This window comes from Podarcis bocagei (genome assembly GCF_964188305.1).
Source record: "Podarcis bocagei genome assembly, chromosome: 14".
Taxonomy (NCBI): Eukaryota; Metazoa; Chordata; class Lepidosauria; order Squamata; family Lacertidae; genus Podarcis; species Podarcis bocagei.
Genome location: NC_138139.1, coordinates 46429744 through 46455294, shown reverse-complemented (window position 1 = coordinate 46455294; position 25551 = coordinate 46429744). Strand labels below are relative to the sequence as shown.

At 49.0% G+C, this 25551-nt stretch overlaps 2 protein-coding genes across 2 annotated transcripts in view; both read left to right on the top strand.

Moving 5' to 3' along the window:
* MYH16 (myosin heavy chain 16) overlaps positions 1-22935 on the top strand; it is a 57768-nt gene extending 34833 nt beyond the window's left edge. The window contains exons 27-44 of the mRNA XM_081169810.1: positions 376-466; positions 587-643; positions 2522-2608; positions 2703-2948; positions 3056-3173; positions 5395-5522; positions 7564-7760; positions 8725-8857; positions 9342-9558; positions 10910-11046; positions 12676-12779; positions 14093-14285; positions 15148-15351; positions 16491-16616; positions 17201-17371; positions 18651-18851; positions 20355-20587; positions 22547-22935. Of these exons, the coding sequence (XP_081025936.1) occupies positions 376-466; positions 587-643; positions 2522-2608; positions 2703-2948; positions 3056-3173; positions 5395-5522; positions 7564-7760; positions 8725-8857; positions 9342-9558; positions 10910-11046; positions 12676-12779; positions 14093-14285; positions 15148-15351; positions 16491-16616; positions 17201-17371; positions 18651-18851; positions 20355-20561 (2617 nt within the window). The 3' untranslated portion in view covers positions 20562-20587; positions 22547-22935. The remainder of the gene's footprint in view (positions 1-375; positions 467-586; positions 644-2521; positions 2609-2702; positions 2949-3055; positions 3174-5394; positions 5523-7563; positions 7761-8724; positions 8858-9341; positions 9559-10909; positions 11047-12675; positions 12780-14092; positions 14286-15147; positions 15352-16490; positions 16617-17200; positions 17372-18650; positions 18852-20354; positions 20588-22546) is intronic.
* Positions 14328-25551, top strand: part of BUD31 (BUD31 homolog) — an 83253-nt gene continuing 72029 nt past the window's right edge. The window contains exon 1 of the mRNA XM_081169794.1: positions 14328-14333. The gene's annotated coding sequence lies outside the window, so the exon portion shown is untranslated. The remainder of the gene's footprint in view (positions 14334-25551) is intronic.

Sequence of the window (25551 nt, the reverse complement as noted above, 5' to 3'; positions counted from 1 at the left end):
TGCCTTCCAGATATTGTTACTTGGATCGTGTCCAAGGCTGATGGGAGTTGGAGGCAAACAATATCTGGAGAGCCACAGGTCCCCTGTCCCAGGTATACATGGCCAAGGTGATAGGATTCCTTCTGTTTGAAGAGTCTGGATTTGATATCCCGCTTTATCACTACCCTAAGGAGTCTCAAAGCAGCTAACAATCTCCTTTCCCTTCCTCCCCCACAACAAACACTCTGTGAGGTGAGTGGGGCTGAGAGACTTCAGAGAAGTGTGACTGGCCCAAGGTCACCCAGCAGCTGCATGTGGAGGAGCGGGGAAGCGAACCCAGTTCACCAGATTACGAGTCCACCGCTCTTAACCACTACACCACATCTTCCCTTGCAGGCGAGACATGGAAATCAACTCTATCACCGGCAAAGTGGAAGATGAGCAGTCCCTGAACTCCACACTCCAGAGGAAACTGAAGGAGCACCAGGTAGAAGAGAAAGAGGCTGAGGGAGGCAGAAAGAACAGCCTTCTTTGGTAGCGTTTCTGCTTTTACTCTTTGCCTAAATACTTCTCCAAGCCTCATGATCCTCGCATGTCTTTCTCCTAGGCCCGGATTGAAGAGCTGGAGGAAGAACTTGAAGCAGAACGTTCTATAAGGGCAAAGGTAACTTTTTTTTAACCCCCTTTTCAACAGCCAATGACATGTATCAGTTGTGCACACTGTTGTTAAGCGCTTCGACGCTTGCCCTCACAACAAGCCTGTAAGGTCAGCCGTTGCAATCTCCATTTTACAGACTGGACAACTGGAGCCAGAAGCTAGATAGTAATCCGAAGGCCCCCAGGGAGTTCATGGGCCAACTGGGACCTCAGCCCAGATCTCCTGAGCCCGACATTCAATCCAGCAGATTGCACTGGGTCTCATTTAGTGTAATTACAATCAGGTACAGTGGTACCTTGGGTTACATACACTTCAGGTTACATACACTTCAGGTTACAGACTCCGCTAACCCAGAAATAGTACCTCAGGTTAAGAACTTTACCTCAGGATGAGAACAGAAATCGTGCTCCGGTGGCGCGGCGGCAGCGGGAGGCCCCATTAGCTAAAGTGGTGCTTCAGGTTAAGAACAGTTTCAGGTTAAGAACGGACCTCCGGAACGAATTAAGTACATAACCCAAGGTACCACAAAAAAGAAGAAGTTTCAAATGAGCAACTCTGGAAGAGTTTTGTTTGAAATCAGCAAAAGAACAAAACAGGATATATCAGCCCACTAAAGATGCCTAGGTGGGGCAATGTAGAGTTTAATATTTTCAGAATTATAGAGTTGAGAGAAACACCAAGGATCATTTGGTCCAATGCAGGAATCTCAACTAAAGCATCCATGGCAGATGGCCATCCAAATCTCTGCTTAAAAATCTCCAAGGAAGGAGAGTCCACCACCTCCCAAGGGAGACCGTTCCACTGCTCAACAGCTCTTACTTCAGAAAGTTATTCCTGACGTTTAGTCGAAATCGCCTTTCTTGTCACTTGAAGCCATTGGTTTAGGTCCAGAGCAGGGAAAAACAAACTTGCTCCATCTTCATATATTTGAAGGTGGCTCTCATATCTCTGAGGTCTCATCTTGTCCAGGCTAAGCGTACCAAGCTACCAAGCTTAGAATCATAGAATCATAGAATCATAGAGTTGGAAGAGACCACAAGGGCCATCGAGTCCAACCCCCTGCCAAGCAGGAAACACCATCAGAGCACTCCTGACATATGGTTGTCAAGCCTCTGCTTAAAGACCTCCAAAGAAGGAGACTCCACCACACTCCTTGGCAGCAAATTCCACTGTCGAACAGCTCTTACTGTCAGGAAGTTCTTCCTAATGTTTAGGTGGAATCTTCTTTCTTGTAGTTTGGATCCATTGCTCCGTGTCCGCTTCTCTGGAGCAGCAGAAAACAACCTTTCTCCCTCTTCTATGTGACATCCTTTTATATATTTGAACATGGCTATCATATCACCCCTTAACCTCCTCTTCTCCAGGCTAAACATGCCCAACTGTTCCTCATAGTTTCCAGACCCTTGATCATTTTGCTTGCCCTCCTCTGCACACGTTTCAGCTTGTCAATATCCTTAAATTGTGGCACCCAGATGGGGGCTTAGTTTGTCCTTTTAATTGATGCATTAGTTAGTATGTTTACTATTACAGTGGACCCTCCGGATATGAACTTAATTCGTTCCGGGGGTCCGTTCGCACTCCGAAAATCACGTAAATAGAGGTGCGCTTCTGCACATGCACATGGCGCAATTGAGCGCTTCTGCACATGCGCACGGGGAGAAACCCGGAAGTATATACTTCCGGGTTTCCTGTGGCCATAACCCAAAGATTCCATATCCAGAGGGATACATAAGTAGAGGTAAGACTGTATTATTATTATTATTATTATTATTATTATTATTATTATTATTATTATTATTCCTGGAGTCATCAAGGCATGTTGGAAGTGCAAAATTACATGAACAAACCAGTATTAAGATGTGTTCTTTCCCAAACTTCCTTCAGGTTGAGAAGCAGCGCAGCGACATCTCCCGGGAACTGGAAGAGCTCAGTGACAGGCTGGAAGAGGCTGGCGGGGCGACCACCTCTCAGGTATGCAGGAGCCAAGACAGAGGAGCCATTCAACCCATTACGCAGATGAAGGTCAGGGTGGTCACCCGCTCCCTCTATGCCTTCCTGCCTCCAGATTGAGCAGAACCGCAAGCGGGAGGCCGAGCTGCTGAAGCTCCGCCGGGAGCTGGAGGAGGCTGCCTTGCAGAGTGAGGCCACGGCTTCCACCCTCCGCAAGAAGCACACGGACGCCATGGCGGAGATGACAGAGCACCTTGAGAACCTGCAGAGGGTGAAGTCCAAGCTGGAGAAAGACAAGCAGGTCATGAAGGCCGAGATTGAAGACCTCAGCGCCAGCATGGAGACCATCCAGAAGTCCAAGGTAGGGTCAGTTTCTCCCGTTCGCAAAGACTTGGGTGCTCTTGAAAAGGTAAGAAGGATGTGAGCACCTCTTTGCTTTATATACCATCCACTCCACCTCTTCTGCAGATGAATGCTGACGCTCATGTCCGCAAGCTGGAAGACAACCTGTCTGAAGCCAACGCAAGGCTGGCCGAGATGGAGAAGAACCAAGCGGAAATTAATGCGATCAGGAGCAGGCTCCAAGGTCAGGATCTTTCTGGACTGATTCGGTTGCCTGCAACATTTCGTCCAACTCATTCTTGGGCTGGATCTATACTGATTGTAAAAACGCTTTTAAATTGCTCTCAATGCAATTTTGCATTACATTGCTCTACAGCACCCTCTGGTGTCACATGTTTATATCACATTTATTACATTTTAACTTACTAGTCCAGGCTTCCTCAAACTCGGCCCTCCAAATGTTTTGAGACTACAATTCCCATCATCCCTGACCACTGGTCCTGCTAGCTAGGGATCATGGGAGTTGTAGGCCAAAAACATCTGGAGGGCCGAGGTTGAGGAAGCCTGGACTGTTTAGCTAGTCCTTGGTTTTCATATGCTGCTTAGCACTGCAGCAGACCTTTCTCCTTTATCTCCCTTCCTTTTCCTTCGTTCTCAGGCTTCTTACATGTCAGGTGTGGGGAAAGGCTGGCCCATTGGTCCATTTCCCCCAAACCATGCCTTTCAAGTGATGCCAGGATTTAACCCTCGCTCATCAGCTGATGAACTGGAATAAAATCATGTTCAGTTTGTCAGCATTCCAAGCAATCCCTTTCCTGATTCAGGAAGGGGTTTAATAGATATTCATAGAATCATAGACTTGGAAGGGAACACAAGGGTTATCTAGTCCAACTCCCTGCAGTGCAGAAATATTTTGCCCAACCTGGGGCTTGAACTCAAGACACTGAGATTGAGAGTCTCGTGCTCTACTGACTGAGCTGTCCCCAGGTTGTGTGGAAACCTCTGCTATAAGGGAAAGCTTTCCCCCTTTTGTTTTAACTGTGGATTCCAGTGCAACTCCCTTCTTGAATCAGGAGGCATTGGAATCTTGCTAAAATTGAAGGGCTATCAAACAGCCCAGAGCTGCTCTCCCAGCCTCTGAAAACCAGAGGCTGAAACACCAGCACAAAGCTGCTTTAAAGCTCTTTGCAAAGGGGCTTTCAAGCAGCCCACAGCCACTGTTGGAACCTCCAGAGGAGTGCAGGGCTGCTTGAAAGCTCTTTTGCTGGCTTGCATTCTTTTTTACGGGCTTTCTTTGGCTGTGCACACCTGTTCCCAGAAGGGAACTGTCAGGCACAGTCGACGCAGCAGGACTTAACCTGCTCAATCGCTGACAAGGAGGTGTTAAGGTCTGCTGTTTTGCGTGGCGAGTTCCCACCTCCCCCCAGTAGGAATAAAGACACAGAACACCGTTATTTTAGGTTAATGGGCTAATATTGGGCACAACTTTATTGGTTACAGGTGATGAGCAGTATTGGCTTAGGCATTGGTCCTAACCGACTATATCTGACTTCAGCCCGCCCGCTTGAAGTCCAGGAAGGGTTAACCACCAGTAGGGGGAGTCCTGCTGATGCACATCAACTAGGAACTCCCCCGGGGTCACCGATAGGGGGTGTGCCTTAGGCCCTCACCTCCTTAGGCTTCGGACAGGACCACGCCCCCCGGAATCCTTTACTGGACTACCCTTCAATATGCGGGGGAGGTGATGGCGCTTCCTCCCCCACTTCCATCTACATAACAATACCCATCCCAATGCCTAACCGCCAATGCCGAGGAAGTTGTGACGAATTGCTATGAGGTAGGTGAAAAACCAAGTGTCTGGTGCCAATTTGCCAAGTGGAAAAATTCCTATCAGGCCCCTTAATGGCGACCAACCAAGGTCCATAGCAAGGTCAGTAGGGAAACCGGAGCAGCTGAGCGGCAAAAGAGGGAGATCCCTGGCTGCGCCTGCCTTAAATAGCGCAGGCCACACCCCCTGGGCCAGCCGATTGGCTGGCCAGGGGATGACGTGGCTGAGGATTCCCCTAATCTCACGGAGGCTGAGAGCCAGCCCCCGCACGTGTGTTGGGGGCGTGAAGCCCGCAGCAACACCACGTCCTCCCTAGGTTGGAAGTGGCTTTGTTGTGTACACACATGTTCCCATCTGGCACAGCCAAAGCAAGCAAGCAAAATGCAGCGTCTTTCTCCCCTCGTCAACCCTGTGATTGACGTCTTTCCAAGCGTGGTGCTTAGGGCCAGCAATGCACTTAGGAACCCCGGAACAAAGGGGTTTGACAGGTGACCAGACCACCCACCAGCCAGTCGTGTGACACCACACAACCATGTGACGTCAACCCACCTGTCCAATTTGGCTTGTGAGGCAGAAAGATTCCCCGCCCCTATCGCAGACCCTTGAGCCTGGTCTTTCCCCCTACTCTCTGCTACAGCTGAGAACAGCGAGCTGAGTCGGGAGCACGAGGAGAGCCAGACAAGGCTGAACCAGATTCTCCGCGTCAAGACGTCCCTCACCTCCCAGGTGGACGACTTCAAGAGGCAGCTGGACGAAGAGTCCAAGGTAAAGATGGGTGAATAATTGTATTGAAAAACATGCATGACTCATCCAGAACTGCTGACCAGCGCCCCCTTGGGATGAGTGGTGGAAGCGCAGCCTCTCAGTATAAGAACCTTCTGTCAGGAATGCTGCCCCATGTGGTGGACTCCATAACTGCAGCATGCTGGAGATCGCAGCTGGTTCGCTATTGTTCCTTATTCCTGCCTTAAAGGGTAGGGCCTTTGCCGCGGAGGGTGGCACTCTGGCTCTTCTCCATTCAAACCCTCCAGCCCCATGTGGCGAGAAACGTCACTGCAGCTTCGCAGTGTAGAACCTTCCAGACTGACTCCGCCCAGGCCGGCCATTGGCTCTTCCTGGGCAGAACGGAGTATAAGAAGACTTCCTGACTCAATGGCACTTTGTTTGAGCACCAATAATTATCTGAGCTGTGGCAAGCCTTGTGCTTCTGGGCTTGCTCTGTGGCCCTGATCCCTGTTTGGTTCTCCAGTCCAACCTTCTGGTTGACGTCCTAATCTTGATTGGTCTTATTTCCTGGCTCCTGACAGCTACCTCTGGCCCAGACCTGACATGTCTTCATAATTATAATGGACTACCATTTTTCCTTTAAAACAAAAGATTGCCAGTATGCTGCCAGTGTCAGCATTTTGCTTTTTCTCTTAGCAGTGCATCACATTCTGGTTCACTGAGAAGGAGGGTGCTTTGCATAGAATCATAGAATTGTAGAGTTGGAAGGGACCTTGAGGGTCATCTAGCTCAACCCTCTGCAAGGCAGGAATCTCATGTACTGAGTATCCATGGCAGGTGGCCATCCAACCTCTGCTTATAAACCTCCAGTGAATGGGAGTCCACTGCCTTCTGAGGGAGTCTAACAATGAATGAGAGTCCACCACCTTCTGAGGGTGTCTAGCAGTGAATAAGAGTCTACCACCTTCTGAGGGTGTCTAGCAGGACTGAGGGAGTGTAGCAGTGAATGAGAGTCTACCACCTTCTGAGGGTGTCTAGCAGTGAATAAGAGTCTACCACCTTCTGAGGGTGTCTAGCAGTGAATAAGAGTCTACCACCTTCTGAGGGTGTCTAGCAGGACTGAGGGAGTCTAGCAATGAATGAGAGTCCACCACCTTCTGAGGGAGTCTACCAATGAATGAATGAGAGTCCACCACCTTCTAGCAGGACTGAGGGAGTCTAGAGTCTACCACCTTCTGAGGGAGTCTAGCAATGAATGAGAGTCCACCACCTTCTGAGGGTGTCTAGCAGTGAATAAGAGTCTACCACCTTCTGAGGGTGTCTAGCAGGACTGAGGGAGTCTAGCAATGAATGAGAGTCCACCACCTTCTGAGGGAGTCTACCAATGAATGAATGAGAGTCCACCAACTTCTAGCAGGACTGAGGGAGTCTAGCAATGAATGAGAGTCCACCACTTTCTGAGGGAGTCTAGAAATGAACGAGAGTCCACCGCCTTCTGAGGGTGTCTAGCAGTGAATAAGAGTCTACCACCTTCTGAGGGTGTCTAGCAGGACTGAGGGAGTCTAGCAATGAATGAGAGTCCACCACCTTCTGAGGGAGTCTAACAATGAATGAGAGTCCACCACCTTCTGAGGGTGTCTAGCAGTGAATAAGAGTCTACCACCTTCTGAGGGTGTCTAGCAGGACTGAGGGAGTCTAGCAATGAATGAGAGTCTACCACCTTCTGAGGGAGTCTAACAGTGAATGAAAGTCCACCACCTTCTGAGGGTGTCTAGCAGTGAATAAGAGTCTACCACCTTCTGAGGGTGTCTAGCAGGACCAGTGGTCAGGGATGATGGGAATTGTAGTCCCAAAAACAGCTGGAGGCCCATGTTTGAGAAACATTGATGTAAATTATAGCCCAACATCTGAAGGGTCACAGTTGAGCCACTTCTGGTGTGAAGAGTGTACCTATGGACCACTCAATACACTCTGATCACCTGGGCTTACCAGGGTCGAGCCACGTAGGGCTGAAGGGCAGGGTAGAAATTTTAAGTAGAGGAACTAAACGGGAAACTAGCTATGGCTTTGGTGTCTGTAGGCCCGGAGCGCTGCTGTGGTAAGTCTGGCCAACACCAAACACGACCTGGACCTGATCAAAGAGCAGCTGGAGGAAGAGCAAGGCGGCAAAGCAGAGCTGCAACGCTTGGTCTCCAAGCTCAACACCGAAGTCACCACGTGGAGGACCAAATATGAAACGGATGCCATTCAGAGGACAGAGGAGCTGGAAGAGACTAAGTGAGCCTGATTTTGGGGAGAGGGAGGGGGCTCCTGGTCAACCTTCTGAGGGTCATATGCTAGTGTTGGTCAGGGCCAGAGACAAGTGGGTAGAACAATACATGTAAATTATACTTTTGTACAGTAGGCACAGCGGGCGGCGCTGTGGGTTAAACCACAGAGCCTAGGACTTGCCAATCAGAAGGTAGGTGGTTCGAATCCCTGCAAGGGGGTGAGCTCCCATTGCTCGGTCCCTGCTCCTGCCAACCTAGCAGTTCAAAAGCACGCCAAGTGCAAGTAGATAAATAGGTACCGCTCCGGCGGGAAGGTAAACGGCGTTTCCGTGCACTGCTCCGGTTCGCCAGAAGCGGCTTAGTCATGCTGGCCACATGACCTGGAAGCTGTACGCCGTCTCCCTCGGCCAATAAAGCGAGATGAGCACCACAATTCCAGAGTCGGCCACGACTGGACCTAATGGTCAGGGGTCCCTTTACCTTTACCTATCTATCTTTGGGAATAGCCAATGTGCTGTCCACATGTTGCTGGAACTCCCAACAGTCGTCTGCCCCTGCCAACCTGGTTAGGGCTGATGGGAGTTGTAATCCAGGAACTTCCAAGGTACCAGAAGGTCTCCCATCCCCGCATGGAGGCCTTTAAGACAGGCACTTTGAATTTAGTCTGGAAATCGGCTTGGAGCGAGTTCGCCCAATGCAATTGCGTTGCAGCCTTCTCTGCTGTGGAATGGCCTCCCCAGATTAGTTCACCTGGCGCCTTCTTTACAGTCAGATCCAGATATCTCCATCCTCATCCCTGTAGAGGGGTCAGGGGAAGTGCATAGAGGCACATCTCCAGTTATGGGTCTGTCTGAGAGCCAGGAAGGGATGCAGCAATGTCACTCTGGAAGGATGCTGCCGCCACCTACGGCATTAAACCCACAACCGATGCAATGCTGACTTGCATTCTCGTGTCGCGGTGCTTCTTCCAGGAGAAAGTTGACTGCCCGGCTGCAGGAGGCAGAGGAGACGGCTGAAACGGCTCAAGCCCGGGTGGCCAGCATGGAGAAGAACAAGCAGAGGCTGCAGATGGAAGTGGAAGACCTCACTCTGGATCTTGAGAAGGTACCCGATTCACAGTTCCCCAAATAATATGTTTAGGGACATTTTAAATGACTGATGTTTTCATGTATTTTTAATCTTTTGTTGGAAGCCGCCCAGAGTAGCTGGGGAAACCCAGCCAGATGGGCGGGGTATAAATAATAAATTATTATTATTATTATTATTATTATTATTATTATTATTATTATTATTATTATTATTGTCATACCTCATGTTATGTTTGCTTCAGGTTGAACTTTTTCAGGTTGCGTTCCGTGACGACCCGGAAGTACCGGAAAGGGTTACTTCCAGGTTTCGCCAGTTGCTCATGAGCAGACGCGCAAAATGATGTCACGCGCATGCGCAGAAGTGGTGAATCGTGACCCGCGCATGTGCAGACACGGGTTGCGTTCTGCTCATGTTGCAAATGGGCCTCCGGAACGGATCCTGTTCGCAACCATAGGTACCACTGTGTTATTAAATGCCCTGCCTGACTTTCTCTCCCCAGGCCAATGCAGCCTGCGCAGCCCTGGACAAGAAGCAGAGAGCCTTTGACAAGATGCTTGCGGAGTGGCACCAGAAGTGCGAGGAGCTGCAGTTGGAGGTGGACAACTCCCAGAAGGAGTGCCGCATGTACATGACGGAAAACTTCAAGCTCAAGACAGCCTATGAGGAATCCTTGGAGCACTTGGAATCTGTGAAGAAGGATAACAAAACTCTCCAGGGCAAGTGTTTCCGGGGCTGTGGATTCTCTGTGTTAGGAAATAGGGTGGAGACAAGCTATGGTTCAGTTCCAATCGGCAGGCAAACTGATCTAATTATCACTTTCTGAAATACAAAACACAGATAGAAATACAGCCCTTCTTCGAAATTTGTGCTTCCATGAATTTTGCCTTGCAGTTCTTAAGCAAAGTAACACATGAGAGCCAGTGTGGTGTAGTGGTTAAGAGCGGTAGACTCGTAATCTGGTGAACCGGGTTCGCATCCCCGCTCCTCCACATGCAGCTGCTGGGTGACCTTGGGCTAGTCACACTTCTCTGAAGTCTCTCAGCCCCACTCACCTCACAGAGTGTTTGGTGTTGGGGAGGAAGGGAAAGGAGAATGTTATCCGCTTTGAGACTCCTTTGGGTAGTGATAAAGCGGGATATCAAATCCAAGCTCTTCCTATTCATCTCCAAAAATGCATATCCTAGAGCAGGGGTCGGCAAGGTGTACCTTGCCTGGGCCGGTTCACTCCTGGGAGATTGCTCTGTGGGCCAGATCGTGTCTGCACCCACAGAAGCGCTGCAGAAGCGAGTCTCCGCTCCGCACTGTGCCAGTTTAGTGCAGCGTGCAGGGACTCGCCGAGCAGGTGGCTTGTTTCGGGGGTGGCTCGGGGGGCATTTAAACGACCCCCATGGGCTGCTTGTGGCTCTTGGGCTGCAGGTTGCTGACCTCTATCCTAGAATAAAGTGTGTAAAGTGTGTAAAGGTAAAGGGACCCCTGACCATGAGGTCCAGTTGTGGCCGACTCTGGGGTTTCGGCGCTCATCTCGCATTATTAGCCGAGGGAGATGGCATACAGCTTCTGGGTCATGTGGCCAGCATGACTAAGCCGCTTCTGGCGAACCAGAGCATCGCACGGAAACGTTGTTTACCTTCCTGCCGGAGCGGTGCCTATTTATCTACTTGCACTTTGACATGCTTTCGAACGGCTAGGTTGGCAGGAGCAGGGACCCAGCAATGGAAGCTCACCCCGTAGCGGAGATTTGAACCGCCGACCTTCTGATCGGCAAGTCCTAGGCTCTGTGGTTTAACCCACAGCGCCACATAAGTGAAAATAAACATACGAAATGTATTTCATTGGAGGAAACCACATACAAATGTGTGCCTGTTAGGCAAAACTACATGCAAAAATTGCTTCTTAGGAGAGATTCGCACTCAAACGTTGATGGGTTTTCATGAGTTGTTTTTAAATCACAAATTGGTGCGGAAGAATGAGAAGTGCGGTGGAACGGAAATGGAGAGATTTGTACATCCCCCCCGTTTGCAACGGAAGCATTGAAAAGATTTGTGTGTGCGCTTTTCCCCCCCTCAGAGGAGATTAAAGATCTGATTGACCAGCTGGGCGAAGGAGGAAGGAGTGTCCATGAGCTGCAGAAGATGAAGAAGAAACTGGAGCTTGAGAAGGACGAGCTGCAGGTGGCCCTGGAAGAAGCAGAATCGACCCTGGAGGTAAGGATTCCTTGTTTACTTATTAAGCATTAGTAGGACTTCCCCTGCATGTGAAGACAGGCTCTGGAGTATTGAGCAGACAAGACCAGTAGAGGGTCCAGTGAAGGCAGTTTCTGCATGTGCTGTAGAGGGAACTGAGGGGCAGATGGGACTTGTCAACCTGGGAAGGCAGCCTGTCTAGGAGAAGGAAAACTCTGATCCTAAACCTCTATGGTCTTACGGGATCTCTTCAGGAGAAGAAAAGGCTAAGGAGTGAAACCTGCACAAATCCAGAGTGGAGTCCCCAAGACGGTTGGATGGCGCCTTGTACACCTCCTTCCAGCAACTCCTGCAGCCAAACTGGTGCCAAACGCCTTGCTCTGCTTTCCTTTGGACCACATCAGTGAGGTCAAGGGTGGGTGGGTGCAGCTTGTCAAGTGGGCAGCCCAGGACCTCCATGCCCAGGCTTGCACCCCGGGGAGGTCACTTTAGTGCTGCAAATGCAGCGGTTTGACTTCAGCCTCGGAGGCACACTCCGTTGTGTCTTGACACAGATGAACGCCAACACGAAAAACATGAGCAGCCTCATTTTTTCAGCATTTCCAGCCCTGCAAAGAGCATCGTCCTCCATATTCCATTGGTCTCCTGCTCAGTCAGAGGAAGTGGTGCTTCTGAAGGCCAGTTGCAGGAAACTGCAAGAGGGAGAGTTGCTGTTGCACTCGGGTGGCCCACCAGGTGCCTATGAGAAGCCTAGAAGCAGGATCTGAGCATGACAATACTCTGCACAGCTGCAATTCCCAACATCTGATATTCAGAAACATCATTGCCTCTGACCATGGTGGCAGAGAATAGCCATAAGCTGGGCTAGTAGCCTTTGACTGATCCTAAGATTCGGGACGCGGGTGGCGCTGTGGGTTAAACCACAGAGCCTAGGACTTGCTGATCAGAAGGTTGGCGGTTCGAATCCCCGTGACGGGGTGAGCTCCCGTTGCTCAGTCCCTGCTCCTGCCAACCTAGCAGTTCAAAAGCACGTCAAAGTGTAAGTAGATAAATAGGTACTGCTCTGGCGGGAAGGTAAACGGTGTTTCCATGCGCTGCTCTGGTTCTCCAGAAGCGGCTTAGTCAATGCTGGCTACATGACTCGGAAGCTGTATGCCGGCTCCCTCGGCCAATAAAGCGATATGAGCGTGCAACCCCAGAGTCAGCGACGACTGGACCTAATGGTCAGGGGTCCCTTTACCTTTAAGATTTGGATATGCTATGACAGGCTTCCTCAACCTTGGCCTGCCAGATGTTTTCAGACTACAATTCCCATTATCCCTGACCACTGGTCCCACTAGCTAGGGATCATGGGAGTTGTAGGCCAAAAACATCTGGAGGGCTGAGGTTGAGGAAGCCCGTGCTATGAGGTAGAGAGAAAATAAGAATGGTACATGAAAAAGAAAATAAGAATAAGCTTGATTGGCACCTGAGCGTCTAAGGTAAAATGTTGGGAGTTATGTTCCTTTGTCGAGCTTGAAGGGGGTTCCAAGTCCTTTGCCCCACATCGCTCAGACACCCATAGCTGATCGGTCCCTACTAAAGGAGTCAATAGCTGTTTTCACCTTTAAAGAGCCTGTCATCCACACGTCTCCTTGTTTCTGCCGACAGGTGGAAGAGAGCAAGCTCATCCGCATCCAGCTTGAACTGGCGCAAGTCAAGGCAGACATTGACAGGAGGATTCATGAGAAGGAGGAGGAGTTTGAAGCCACAAGGTATGGAGGGCAGAACGCGGGCGAGAGGCAGGAAGCGGAAGGTTAAAACTGGGAACAACAAAAAAAGAAGTATTTGAGAGAGATGAGGTTCTCCCCTTTTTAATCTTTGTTTTAATCCTCACAACCACCCTGCGAGGTAGGTTAGGCAGAGACGGTGGCTAGCCCAAAGTCACCCAATGTGCTGAGTGGGGAATTGAACCCTGGTCTCTCTGTCCCTAGTCCAGCACTCTAGCCACTGCTCCACACTGCCACCCAGTGAGCATTACTTCTCATTTTATAGCTGTTCTGTTTGGAACACTTGTTAACTTATTTGGGATATCAGTGGTTGTGGGATTTTGAGATTTCCTTGGTCTAGAAAAGTGGCTGATGGGGTGTGTATGTGTGTGTGTGTGTGGTTTTCTTTCTAGTAAACATTTCTGCAGCCTCCACCGCTGCCAGCATTCCCCGACCGATTCGAAAAAGCCCAAATGGGGAGTTCACGACAACTTCCTCTGGCCTTTTATGGGAGTGCAGGCACCTGGGGAGGCTGTAGAGGGCAGAATGCTAGGTGAAGAAGTTTAAAATGAAAGGAAGGAGACTTGGCAAGGTAACTGCATCAAAAACCCGTATCCCATCCATGAGATATTCATTGACCATTTCAATCCTCTTTGATAATTTTCAGACGGCATTTCTTTATTCAGTAATGTACAATGACGAAATGCAGGATAATTTTTTGGCACAGCACAAATGTTATCCTCATGACAATCCAGTGAGATAGGCTTAGGCAGAGAGAGAGAGAGAGAGAGAGAGAGAGAGAGGAAGAAAGCGGGGGGGGGGGGGAGACACAGACAGACAGACAGACTAGTGTAAGATCCCCAACTGAGCTTCATGACTGAGAGGGATTGAGACACTAGAAGAAGTAAGAATGGATATAAAAACTTATGGAACATGCAGAAATGGCGAAACTTACTGGAAGAATAATAAATCCAGATAACAAACATTTTTTTAAAATAAAAAAATGGAAATGGTTTATTGAATATTTACAGATAAATTGTAAACAGATAAAAACATTAGCAGGATTATTGTAATAACCTGCCATTTTATAAAAGTATATATTTACAGTAGATAATTAAACGAGCAAGTTAAATGAATTTGGGTATGCAGAAGATATTAAAAAATAAATTTAAGGAACCGCAGAAAGAGGGGGGAGGAAGTCAAATTTTGAAACGTTAAATTGATTGTGAAACTAATGAAAGGTATAAATTAGAAAAATATAAATAAAAAACTAAGGGGGGTGGATTGAGACAAATGGATGCCTTTGTTCTCCCCGGCAGGAAAAACCACCAGCGGGCCATTGAGGCTCTTCAATCCAGCCTGGAAATGGAGGCGAAAGGCCGGGCTGAGGCGCTCCGTCTGAAAAAGAAGATGGAGACCGACCTGAACGAGATGGAGATCCAGCTGGACCACGCCAACAGGAACAACAGCGAGCTGGTCAAGACGCTGAAGAAACTCCAGCAACAGATCAAGGTGAGAAAAAGATCACGAGGGAGGGAGGGAGAAGTCAGGCGGAAGAGAAAATGGCGCCTGGAGGGGATGGTCTTCTGAGGAAAAGCTTTGCAGGTTAACACAAGTTGGAGAAACCCCTGGGTTGCTTGCTGTCCTCAGACAGAGCTGGCAAGGTTGATCTCAAGATCTTCTGTGGTGCTCTTGCTTGTTCTGCCGCTGAGCCAAGGCTCTTGCCCAGTCAAAATGTGAACCAAAACGCCTTTCTTTCCAACACCCTACACTGAGCAATGGCTCTTTTCAGGGCAGATTATGTACAGTTTGGCAGAGTTCAGATTGGGGTGTGGGCAGATTGGTCTACAACCAGTGTAGATGAGATGGAGTTTGATAGGCCAACAGCTTGGCTCAGCCTAAGGCAGCTTCCTAGGTACAGGTTGTAGCTATCCAAGTTCTGAGAGTAGACCCATTGAAATGAGTGGAACTGAGTTAGCCACACCAAATGATGTTGCTGATTTCATTATTTGTAACCCACCCTTCTGACCGGGTTGCCCCAGCCACTCTGGGCATAAAAACACAATAAGACATCAAACATTAAAGACTTTCAGACACAGGGCTGCTTTCAGATGTCTTCTAAAAGGTGTATAGTTATTTATCTCCTTGACATCTGATGGGAGGGTGTTCCACAGGGCGGGTGCCACTACTGAGAAGGCCCTCTGCCTGGTTGCCTGTAATTTCACTTCTCGCAGTGAGGGAACCACCAGAAGGCCCTCGGAGCTGGACCTTAATGAATGTGACTAATATTAGGCACAGTGCTGTATGTGCAACCCATCTTGTGGATCTGGGGTGGTCCCCAGCCTGACTCCACTGGCTACTTTTCCACCTGCAGGACCTCCAGATCCAGATGGACGAGGATGCCCGCCAGCATGAAGAGCTCCGGGAACAGTACAACCTCCAGGAGCGCCGCCTCAGCCTTCTCCAAACGGAGCTGGAGGAAGTTCGCACCGGCCTGGAGGGCAGCGAGCGCTCCCGCAAACTGCTCGAGCAGGAGTTGGTGGAGGTCTCCGAGAGGCACAATGAACTCAATGTCCAGGTGGGGACAGAGGATAGTCACCTGCCTGTCTTGGGTGAGGGTTGGCTGACTAGCTGGGCAGTTTGATGTGCAGCATGTTGAACCCGGTGGTGAAACTAAGCAGACGCATGCCCAGCTTAGACCGGTCAATGGAGAGCGGTTCATTAGGGCAAATGAGGCAGCGCTGCTTCACTAGTCTGACCGCCCTTAGCCAGCCCCTAGAAGTCATCAACTGGCTGGACGCAGAGGAATGATGGGAGGAACTGGCTGGGGAACCCAGAAGGGAAGGAGGCTCAGAGCCTGGGCAGTGGTGGTGGGATGCCGCCGAGTAGTCAGACTGGGAAGAGGATGTGTCGGAAGCTGAAGGAGTAACAGGGCTTAGTGAGATGGGAGAGTCTGTGGCAGATAGAAGTCCAAAATCAGAGGCAGAAGCAGGAGAGGAGGGAGGTCAAGAGGCAGAGGTGAGCCCAGGTGGTGAAGAGTCATGGGTGTCTCTCCCTCCTGCTGTGACAAAGCTCCCCTCCCTGCTAGTCTCCCAGAACCAGCAGAGGCATGAAGAGGGTGGAGGAGAAATTAGCCTCACACAGGAACAGTCTCAAATTGTTTGGGGGAAAACCCTGGAGATGAGGGGACAGCTGTGGGGAGGTGGGGACTTTCAGTCTTGGCAACTGATTTATGTCTAAGACCTAACGGGAAGGAGCTGCTTTGCTTGTTAGGCCGCACTCTCCGCCAAGTCTGTGAAGATAATGTTTTGGCAAATAAAGAGTTAACTCCAAGCTTGAATGGTGTGATTTACTGCCAGCTTACTCTTTGATACTGTCCATCTGCCTTCTTACTTGCCGCCAGTCCAGATGGTGGCACTCCCTGTCGACTTTCTCCTCCTTGGTCGCATTATTGCCCCTTGCAGAACTCAGCAGGGAGGCAGGGACAAAACTAGACTAAGCTGGCTCTGCCTGTCACTGGTTTTGGTGCTGCCTGTTGTTGTTCTCCTCGCTTTCTGTCCTATCAGTCCCAGTGGGCACTGGCCATCATCACAGGCAACTGTCTCAAAGCATGCAATAAAAAAGCAGCATTCAGGCATTAGAACAGGCAGTCTGTCTCTGCATTTCTGCAACAACTGAGGCAATTGCTTACCCCAAACTCTTCTTTTCCCTCTGCAGAACCAAAGCCTGCTGGTGATCAAGAGGAAACTGGAATCTGACCTCCAGCGCATCACTAATGATCATGAGGAGCTCATCAGCGAGTTCCGAACGGCGGACGAGAAAGCAAAGAAGGCAGTGGCTGATGTGAGTTGCATCCCTGCCGAATAAGGCTCAGTGATAATTATAGCCTATTATTTTGGGCGCACAAACCCCAGAGTCTGTCAAGACTGGCCCGTTCGGGCAGGGGTACCTTTACCTTTACCTTTTAATGCGAGGTTAAAGGATGAGGAATCTCATACTCTTCATTCATGTCTGTTTATTTTTTAATCACACCTCGGTAAACTCCAGGCTATCACTATTTTGCAGAAGGGACTGTGCACCGAAAATTAAGGTTTGCACAATTAAATTGGATTAAAGTGCTCTGGTACAACAATTTAAAAAACAAAACAAAAACCAGGCTATTTGCAGTTAGGAAAGTGATGGGGAAAGTACACAGAGACAATCAAATACAGTAGATAGCATTGCCTCACTTTCCTACAAAGATATCAGGATGCACGCTCAATAAACAGGTTGAGGCCAGCTACTTGCATTCCATAGCCCTGAGTATCACTCAGCATTCCCCTTCCTTCTGTTGGGCTGCTCTGAATACATGAGAGGGAGCTGAGTTCTGACGCTTGCTGCTCTTGGTGATTCTAATACTTACTTCTTACCCTCCCCACCCCTTCCAGGCGACCCGCATGGCAGAAGAGCTGCGCCAGGAGCAAGATCACTCCATGCACCTGGAGAGGATTAAGAAGAACCACGAGGTCACCATAAAAGACCTGCAAGTCAAGATGGAGGAAGCTGAGCAAATGGCCCTGAAAGGAGGGAAGCGAACCATCATGAAGCTGGAGACCAAGGTAGGAGGACGCTTCCCCCTTGCCTCTGACCTCGTCCCCAAAATATGCATGTTGCCAGACCAAAGATGCACAGAGTCTGAATCCCTCAGATTAACCCCAGACCTGCCGGGAGCAGAGAACCCTAAGGGCCGCAGAAAAGGCAGTTAAGAGGAGAAATCATTCCTTTTTTTTAAATCGGCATCCATCTCAAGAGACAATGGAGTGTGCTTCCAGGGGTGGAGTCCAACTGCTGTGTTAGCAGCACCAAAGCGACTTCCCTGGGGCACAAGCCAGGGCAAGGTGTATGGAAGTCCTGGGCTTCTCACATGACAAGACCTGGCTGGTGTGGTCCAAAGGAAAGCAGAGCAAGATGTTTGGAAACAGCTTGGCTGCAAGAGTTGCCAGAAGGAGCCATACAACGCACCATCCAACCGTCTTAGGGACTCCACTCTGGATTTGTGTGGGGTTACTCCTTAGCTGCTTCTCCTCCTGAATATTTCCTGCAAGGCAGCAGGGGTTTAGGATCAGAGTTTTCCTTCTCCTAGATGGGCTGCCTTCCCAGGCTGACAAGTCCCATCTGCCCCTCAGGGAAATCATAGAGGTGCTTCGAATGATGTGCAGGAATTGGACAGAGAGAGGTTTCTCTCTCTCTTTCTTTCTCTCTCATATAATGCTAGAACTCACGGTCACCCAGTGAATTCAGTATAAGACATTGTCTTAGGTCCTTTGGAAAGGGCCTGTAGCCCTGTGGTAGGAAATCCTTTTTGCACGCTGGCAGTTCAGCCCCTTGCCCAAAACCCTGGACAGCTGCTGCCAGTCAGTGTAGACCAGGGCTCAGCAAACTTTTTCAGCAGGGGGCTGGTCCACTGTCCCTCAGACCTTGTGAGGCGCCGGACTATTTTTTTTGGGGGGGGGGGAATAAATGAATTCCTATGCCCCACAAATAACCCAGAGATGCAATTTAAATAAAAGCACACATTCTACTTATGTAAAAACACCAGGCCCCAGAAATAACCCAGAGATGCATTTTTAAATAAAAGCACACATTCTACTCATGTAAAAACACCAGCCAGGCCCCACAAATAACCCAGAGATGAATTTTAAATAAAAGCATTGTAAAAACATGCTGATTCCCGAACTGTCCGTGGGCCAGATTTAGAAGGCGATTGGGCCGGATTCGGCCCCCAGGCCTTAGTTTGCCTACCCATGGTGTAGACAGTCCAGAGCGAGAGCTACCAAGGATCTGACTCAGTTTAAGGTAGCTTTCTACATTTCCACGGCCTCTATCTCCCCCATCCAGATCAAGGAGCTGGAAACAGAGCTGGACTCGGAGCAGAAGCGCCACGTGGAAACGATGAAAATCGTGCACAAGAACGAGCGTCGCCTGAAGGAGCTGGTCTTCCAAACGGAGGAGGACCACAAGACCAACCAGCGCTTGCAGGAGCTGGTGGAGAAGCTGCAGAGCAAGATGAAGACCTACAAGAGGCAGATCGAGGAAGCTGTATGTACCAGGAGTGGCCTTGAGCATTATTCCTCTCTTCCCCTGCCTCCCACATTGACTAGGGGGTGGGGAATCACATATGGAACAGGGGCTTCCAAACTGTGGTCCGCAGGTGGCTTGTGACCTGTGGATTTGTGGCTGAAGGTGGGAGGTGGAACATCTTGTTGCATTGAACATTGGCACATTTTTTGCTCTATAAGACTCACTTTTTCCCTCCTAAAAAGTAAGGGGAAATGTGTGTGCGATATGGAGCGAATGCAGGCTGTGCAGCTATCCCAGAAGCCAGAACAGCAAGAGGGATTGCTGCTTTTCACTGCACAGCGATCCCTCTTGCTGTTCTGGCTTCTGAGATTCAGAATTTTTTTTTTCTTGTTTTCCTCCTCCAAAAACTAGGTGCGTCTTGTGGTCTGGTGCGTCTTAAAGAGCGAAAAATACGGTATTTTTAATTGCTCCTTTCGTTTCTTGTGTTCTGCTCTATTGCACTGCAGTCTAAATTCCACGGAATTCAAATTGGAATGCGATAAAAATCAACGCATAAGGAATAAAAGAAGCCCTTTTATTTGAGAGGGCCATCAGGCTTGCTTAAAGGGCGCAAGATGTGCAGATGTGACGTCGCTGCCACTTGCCGCCATCTGCCACCTCACTCTGCTTAACATCAGGGATCCCAGTGTACTCTAGGAACAATGCATTTCGGCTTCGGTCACATCCGCAACACGCATTTTAAAGCACATTTAAAACACAAGTCTCCCCCCACAGAATCCTGGGAACTGCAGCTCTGTGTGGGTGTAAACTACAGTTCCCATGATTGGGGGGGGGGGGAGCCACAACTGTCAGGAGTTCCAGCTTGGCCCCGCAACTTTGGGTGCCCAAGACCATGGGTGCCATTCAGCGTGCATGGCCCTGGCACTGAAATTTGTGGGTGCCTGGCCCCTTCATGGGGAACTTTGTGGGTGCCAGGGCCTCAGGGAGTTGGCACCTAGGATGACTGTTAAAAGTGGTACAACCAGTGGAATATTGTTACCGATGGATAGCAACCCTGTGAAGCACTCCGGAGTCACCCCTTGTTCCATGTAAAGCTTTTATTCCAGTTGCAGTCTACATCATCATAAATTCACACTACAATTCCCATCATCCCTGACCATTGGTCCTGCTAGCTAGGGATGATGGGAGTTGTAGTCCCAAAACAGCTGGCGACCCAAGTTTGGGAAACACTGCTTTAAACCTATTAGCCATCTCCCCGTCGCTTGTGAGGCTGACTCATACCTCACACCTTGCGAGTCAGCATTTCCACTTAACACAGAGTTGATACTCGCAACACTCCCAACAGCTACAAATGTGAAAGTGGTAGAAATGTGCAAAGATATATGGCGTGGATCGGATGTGTTCCTGCTACGAGAGGTTTGGGGAAACAGTTAAACGCAGGCACGCAGGCCGAAAACTGTTTCTCAAGGCGCCCAGTACAAAACAACCAAACTCTTTTCCCCCTACTTCAACTCCCTATAGGAAGAACAGGCTAACCAGAGTCTGGCAAGGTACCGGAAGACTGTGCATGAGTTGGACGATGCTGAAGAGAGGGCTGGGATGGCTGAGTCGGCCCTGAACAAACTACGCACCAGGCACAGAGTCTCAGCAGGGAAAGCATTCACCTCCGTTGAAATAATCCAGGTGGCCAAGTCCTCCAGCTCCTCCAAGTCAACGGCTGAGGAATAGCTCCCGTCTCTTTGAACCTGCAGCTGGTAGGTGTGCTATTTCTGCCCTGGTTTTTAAGTGATCTTGGAGGGGCTCCCTTTAACCTTGGTGAAATATAGTCCTGTACTGATTTCATGCTCTTTATTGTGGCTTGTAAAACAGTGATTGAATTGCACCCCCAAACCTCAAGCTTTTATAAACATTATTTACACAACGAGTCCCATCTGATTGGCTGATTCTGCTTCCCTCCTGGAGCCTGATTGGTCTTTTCCTGCAAGCCAATCAGTTGTTGCATTCTAGGATCCTACCAGCCTAATAGGCTGATTCTGCTTCCCTCCTGGAGCCTGATTGGTCTTTTCCTGCAAGCCAATCAGTTGTTGCATTCTAGGATCCTACTTGCCTATTGTTCTAGGATCCAAGCTTAGTGCACAACACTAGGGCTGGCTACTTTTTGGGGATGGGGCTCAAGGTCCCTCTTGGCTAACCCTCTGTGGAAGTGGTGGGTGTGGCAGAAATAGGTGTGACCCCCCCACACTTTCTCTCACGCCCAGTCTTACATGGGCTTGCGTGCTCAGTTCAACTCCTTCTCAGATGATCTGCACAGATCAGCTGAGCAGGAAGAGAATTAGGAGCACAAGAGGCTTGTCTAGTCCAGTGTTTCCCAACCGGTGTTCCGCGGCACACTAGTGTGCCGTGAGACATCGGCTGGTGTGCCGTGGGAGGAAGGCGGGCGAGTCGGGCGGTGAGAGGCGGCGGCGGCGGCGAGGATCCGCGTCGAGCCGGGGGCGGCTCCGCGGTGGTGGTGCCGAGCGGCGGGGCAGCGCGCGCAAAAGGGAGGATCCCTTCCTGCGGACACACTCTCTACCGAGACTCAGAGAAATCAACCTCCGGGAGAACGGGTCGCCTCCGTTCTGCCTTCAGCAGCCCATCTCTGCCTCCCAACCGTCTAACACTTGGTTACTCCTTCCGAGTTTAGCTCGCCGCCGCGCCGCGTTCCTCCTCTCCTTTCCCCGCCGCCGCCTCAGCTGCCCTCGCTCTGCTGCCTCCTCCCACCCCGGCAAGGGGGAGGGAAAAAACTTTCGCTTTTGTGCGTCCCTCCCGGCGTGACGCTGCGCGCTGATGTCACGGGGCGGGGCTTTAATGGTGGTGTGCCGCGAGATTTTTTTCCGGCTAACAGGTGTGCCGTTGCCCAAAAACGTTTGGGAAACACTGGTCTAGTCTAACGTCCTGTTCTCCCCGTGGCCAATTGGATGATGATGGTTTTTATTATTATTATTATTATTATTATTATTATTATTATTATTATTATTATTATTATTATTATTATATTTGTATCCTGCCCTATACCCACAGGTCTCAGGGCTGCAACATCAAATCACAATATAAAAACACAAAAGACATCATAAAAACAGAAACAGCCCAATAAACTCCTCAACACATTTTGAAAGGGCATTGACTGCATTACCCTGCAACATTTCTCCCATGAAAATAGGGACGCCCCATTCCATAAGGATAATTTGACTATTTAGACCCCACACATCTTATTGGGTTGCCCCAGCCACTCCGGGCAGCTTCTAACATATATAAAAACACAATAAAACATTAAACATTTTTTTAAAACTTCCCTATTCAGGATTGCCTTCAGATGGCTCGGGGGTCGCATAACTCCATACCCACCAACGTTTCTCCAATGAACATAGGGGCATCCTAAGCAAAAGCAGGACTTTCCAGGATCAAATCAGAAACTGGGTTGATTTCCCTAAATCGGGACTATCCCTGGAAAATAGGGACACTTGGAGGGTATGTGACTGTCCATGAATCAGGATCTTTTTCTATATTTATAGATCACCAAAGAATTGTGGAGTTGGAAGGGACCACAGGGGTCATCTAGTCAAACCTCCTATTCCACTGGTTCTTGTTTGTTTGCCCCTTCCATGTTTGCCCTTCTGCTCTCCCTCCGTATCCTTTTGCAACTGACGTTGTCCGAACTGTGCTTAACTTTGCAGGTGGATCAACGAAGCGTCTCCATGCAGCTGCCGCTTGCAGGACGGCTTCCCTATTGAGGACTGGAGCAGCTTAAGGCAATGGAAAAGACACCTGCAGAGAAAAAGACAGAGGGGAAGTTGCAAGTGAAGAGAATGGGAAGAAATGGGGGTTATCAAAGCATCCGCCATATACAGGAGCTTGAAACCACATCCTTTCTCCCGGAGCGTATTTTCTTTACCAAGAAGGTTATATTGATATGTTTTCTGAGTTGGAACAAGTCTGTTCTCCGTGCACCCTGCTTGCATTTTCATGTCAAGGACGGAAAATGTTACGAAGGCGAGGCCTCAGCTGTCTCCTGCAAAATAGTCCTGAATGCATAGTCTTAATAAAGCTTAATCCCATAGAAAACCTTGGTGAGCTCTTTTTCTTTCTTTCCACGACTGTGCATGGATATGTTGGTTTAGCAACGATTTTGAAGAGAGGAACTGTTTGCTTTTCTTGATTTGTATCCCGCCCTTTAAATAAACGCCCAGGGCAGCTTACGATACAAAATAAAGGGTGCATCAAATACTTAAATAAAATATTTAAAAATACTACAGATAAGGGGAACCTCTGGCCCTCCAGACGCTGTGGAACTACAATTCCCATCAGTCCAGCAAGTCAGGGATGAAGGGAGTTCTAGCTCAGAAAGATCTGGAAGGCCAGAGGTTCCCCATGCAGTGGTACCTTGGTTTTTCAAGTGTAGTCTGTTCCGGAAGACCGTTTGACTTCTGGAACGTTCGAAAACGAAGGCGCAAAGGGTGGTATGCAGAAAACAGGAAAAAAATAACGTGTACACGTGTGGAAGCCGTTCGACTTCCAGGGCACGTTTGAAAACGGAAGCATTTACTTCCGGGTTTTTGGCGTTCGAAAACCAAAACGTCGGCTTCTGTGGCGTTTGAAAACCAAGGTACCACTGTACCTGCTTCACATGCCTATTCAGAAAGAAGTCAATGTGAGATAAATACAGTTATGTGGGTTTTCCAAGCATGAGAACATTTTCTGGGAAGGGAAATGCTATCCAAATTAGGGTGATTTGCCAGGGATAAGTTGTTTTGGGGGTTCTTTCCCCCTGATGCTATATATAGCATCACACTCTCCTTGCTCACTAGGCCCTGTTACCTCTTCAGCTTCCTACACCTCCTCCTCCCAGTCCTTCTTCCTCTTCCTGGGAAGCCCACCACCATTCCCAAGGCTCTGATTTTTCTTCCTCTGGGGGTTCCCCAGCTGGTTCCCTCCACCATTTCTCTGCATCCAACCAATCCATGTCACCATCTTTTCCACACTTCATTCCAGCAACCTCTCCCCTGTTCTTAGAGAAACAAAGTTAAGTGGGAAAGTTGAGAGATTACCATAAAATATTTCTGGCCAGCTAAGATTTACTGCATTATATATTCCTGCTTGGGGTGGGTAGAGACTCAAATACAGCTCCGAAGTGTTTCATTTTCCCCACCAACAAAATACCTCTTGAAAAATAATACTGTATTCACATGGCACTGCGTTCCATTCATGCATTTTTTAGCTGCCCTAGTTGCAAAGCTTTTAATCTGTAAAAACCTTAAAAAAACAACCCTCCTGCCACAAATCAATGCAGAAACAGGGCAGTCATTCATGTTCTCACCTAGTGTACTATTGATGCCCAATTTTGCAGATTTATCTGGAGAATTAAAGATGGTCATCCTTATGTGCACTTGCTTAGCAGCAGGGATGGGCACTAAAAACAAAGGCTTTTATTAAATTCAGTAGTTCTTGCACCCAATGAAATCTATGTAAGACAGCACAATTCTATATGCAGGAGTAAGCTCTGAAATTTAGTTGTGCTTGCTCCCAAGCAAGTGTGTATAAGATCTGAAAACTCTTACTTTACCAATCACTCGTAGTCAAGTAAGGTGTCTTGATTTTAACAATGTGACAGTAGAGGCTAATTCTGGATCCACATGTCCATCCACAGTGGGGACATTGATTTCTGGGCGGGAGTTGATCACGATGTGGATTTGCCAAGCGTGCCTTCCTCTTAGCACGCTCAGCCTTGCCGCTGCAGAAATTCATCCACCTCTGCTCCAACGTGCATCAGCGACTCAAGCTTGCAGACTTGAGCACACTTTACTCAGCAGTGCAAACTGCACAACAGAAGAGGCTTGAGGCTGTAGACACATACTAAACTATGCATTTATTATACATAAATCAGGACAAAGAAACGTCATCTCTCCTTGCCGTTTTCTCGGAGTGAGACTAAAAACAAAAGCAATACAGTGTGGAAGTTCTGCTCATGCCAGCAATCTGTGCTGGAATGTAAACAGACGTGACACGCAACAATCCCATGTCTGCAGCAAAGGGTGGAATGGCATTCCCAACAGTTTCTCCCTTGCGTCTTGAGTTCGAGTGTCTTCAAAGCCCGTGACACCTTTGGTAAAGGCTGTTCTCCAACTGGAGTGCTTGCAGGCAAGTGTTTCCCAATTGTTGGTGTTTATACTACATTTTAAAATAATTGCCTTGTTTAAACTTCTTTTGTTGACCACCAGCATTACACTTTCCATTTTTAAGTTTGGAATAGAGTAGTTGCTTTGAAAGACGATAATCAGGCATCCGCACATGACCAGTCCAATGAAGTTGATGTTGCAGAATCATTGCTTCAACACTGGTGATCTTTGCTTCTTCCAGTACACTGGTATTAGTTCGCCTGTCTTCCCAAGTGATGTGTACATTTTTTGGGAGACACCGTTGATGGAATCTTTCAAGGAGCTGGAGATAGCATTTATAAGTGGTCCATGTTTCACAAGCATACCGTAAGGTTGGTAGTACAATAGCTTTGTAAACAAGCATTTTGGTTTCCCTGTGAAATGTCCAGAGTTCTATGAGAAACACGACTAGAGCCAATGGATGGCAGGGAAGTAGGAGAAACCTCTGAACTGTCAGAGCCGTTCAACAGTAGAACAGTCTGCCTTGGCTCCTCCTGTGCTTAAGCAGGGGGTCAGGTGGTCATCTG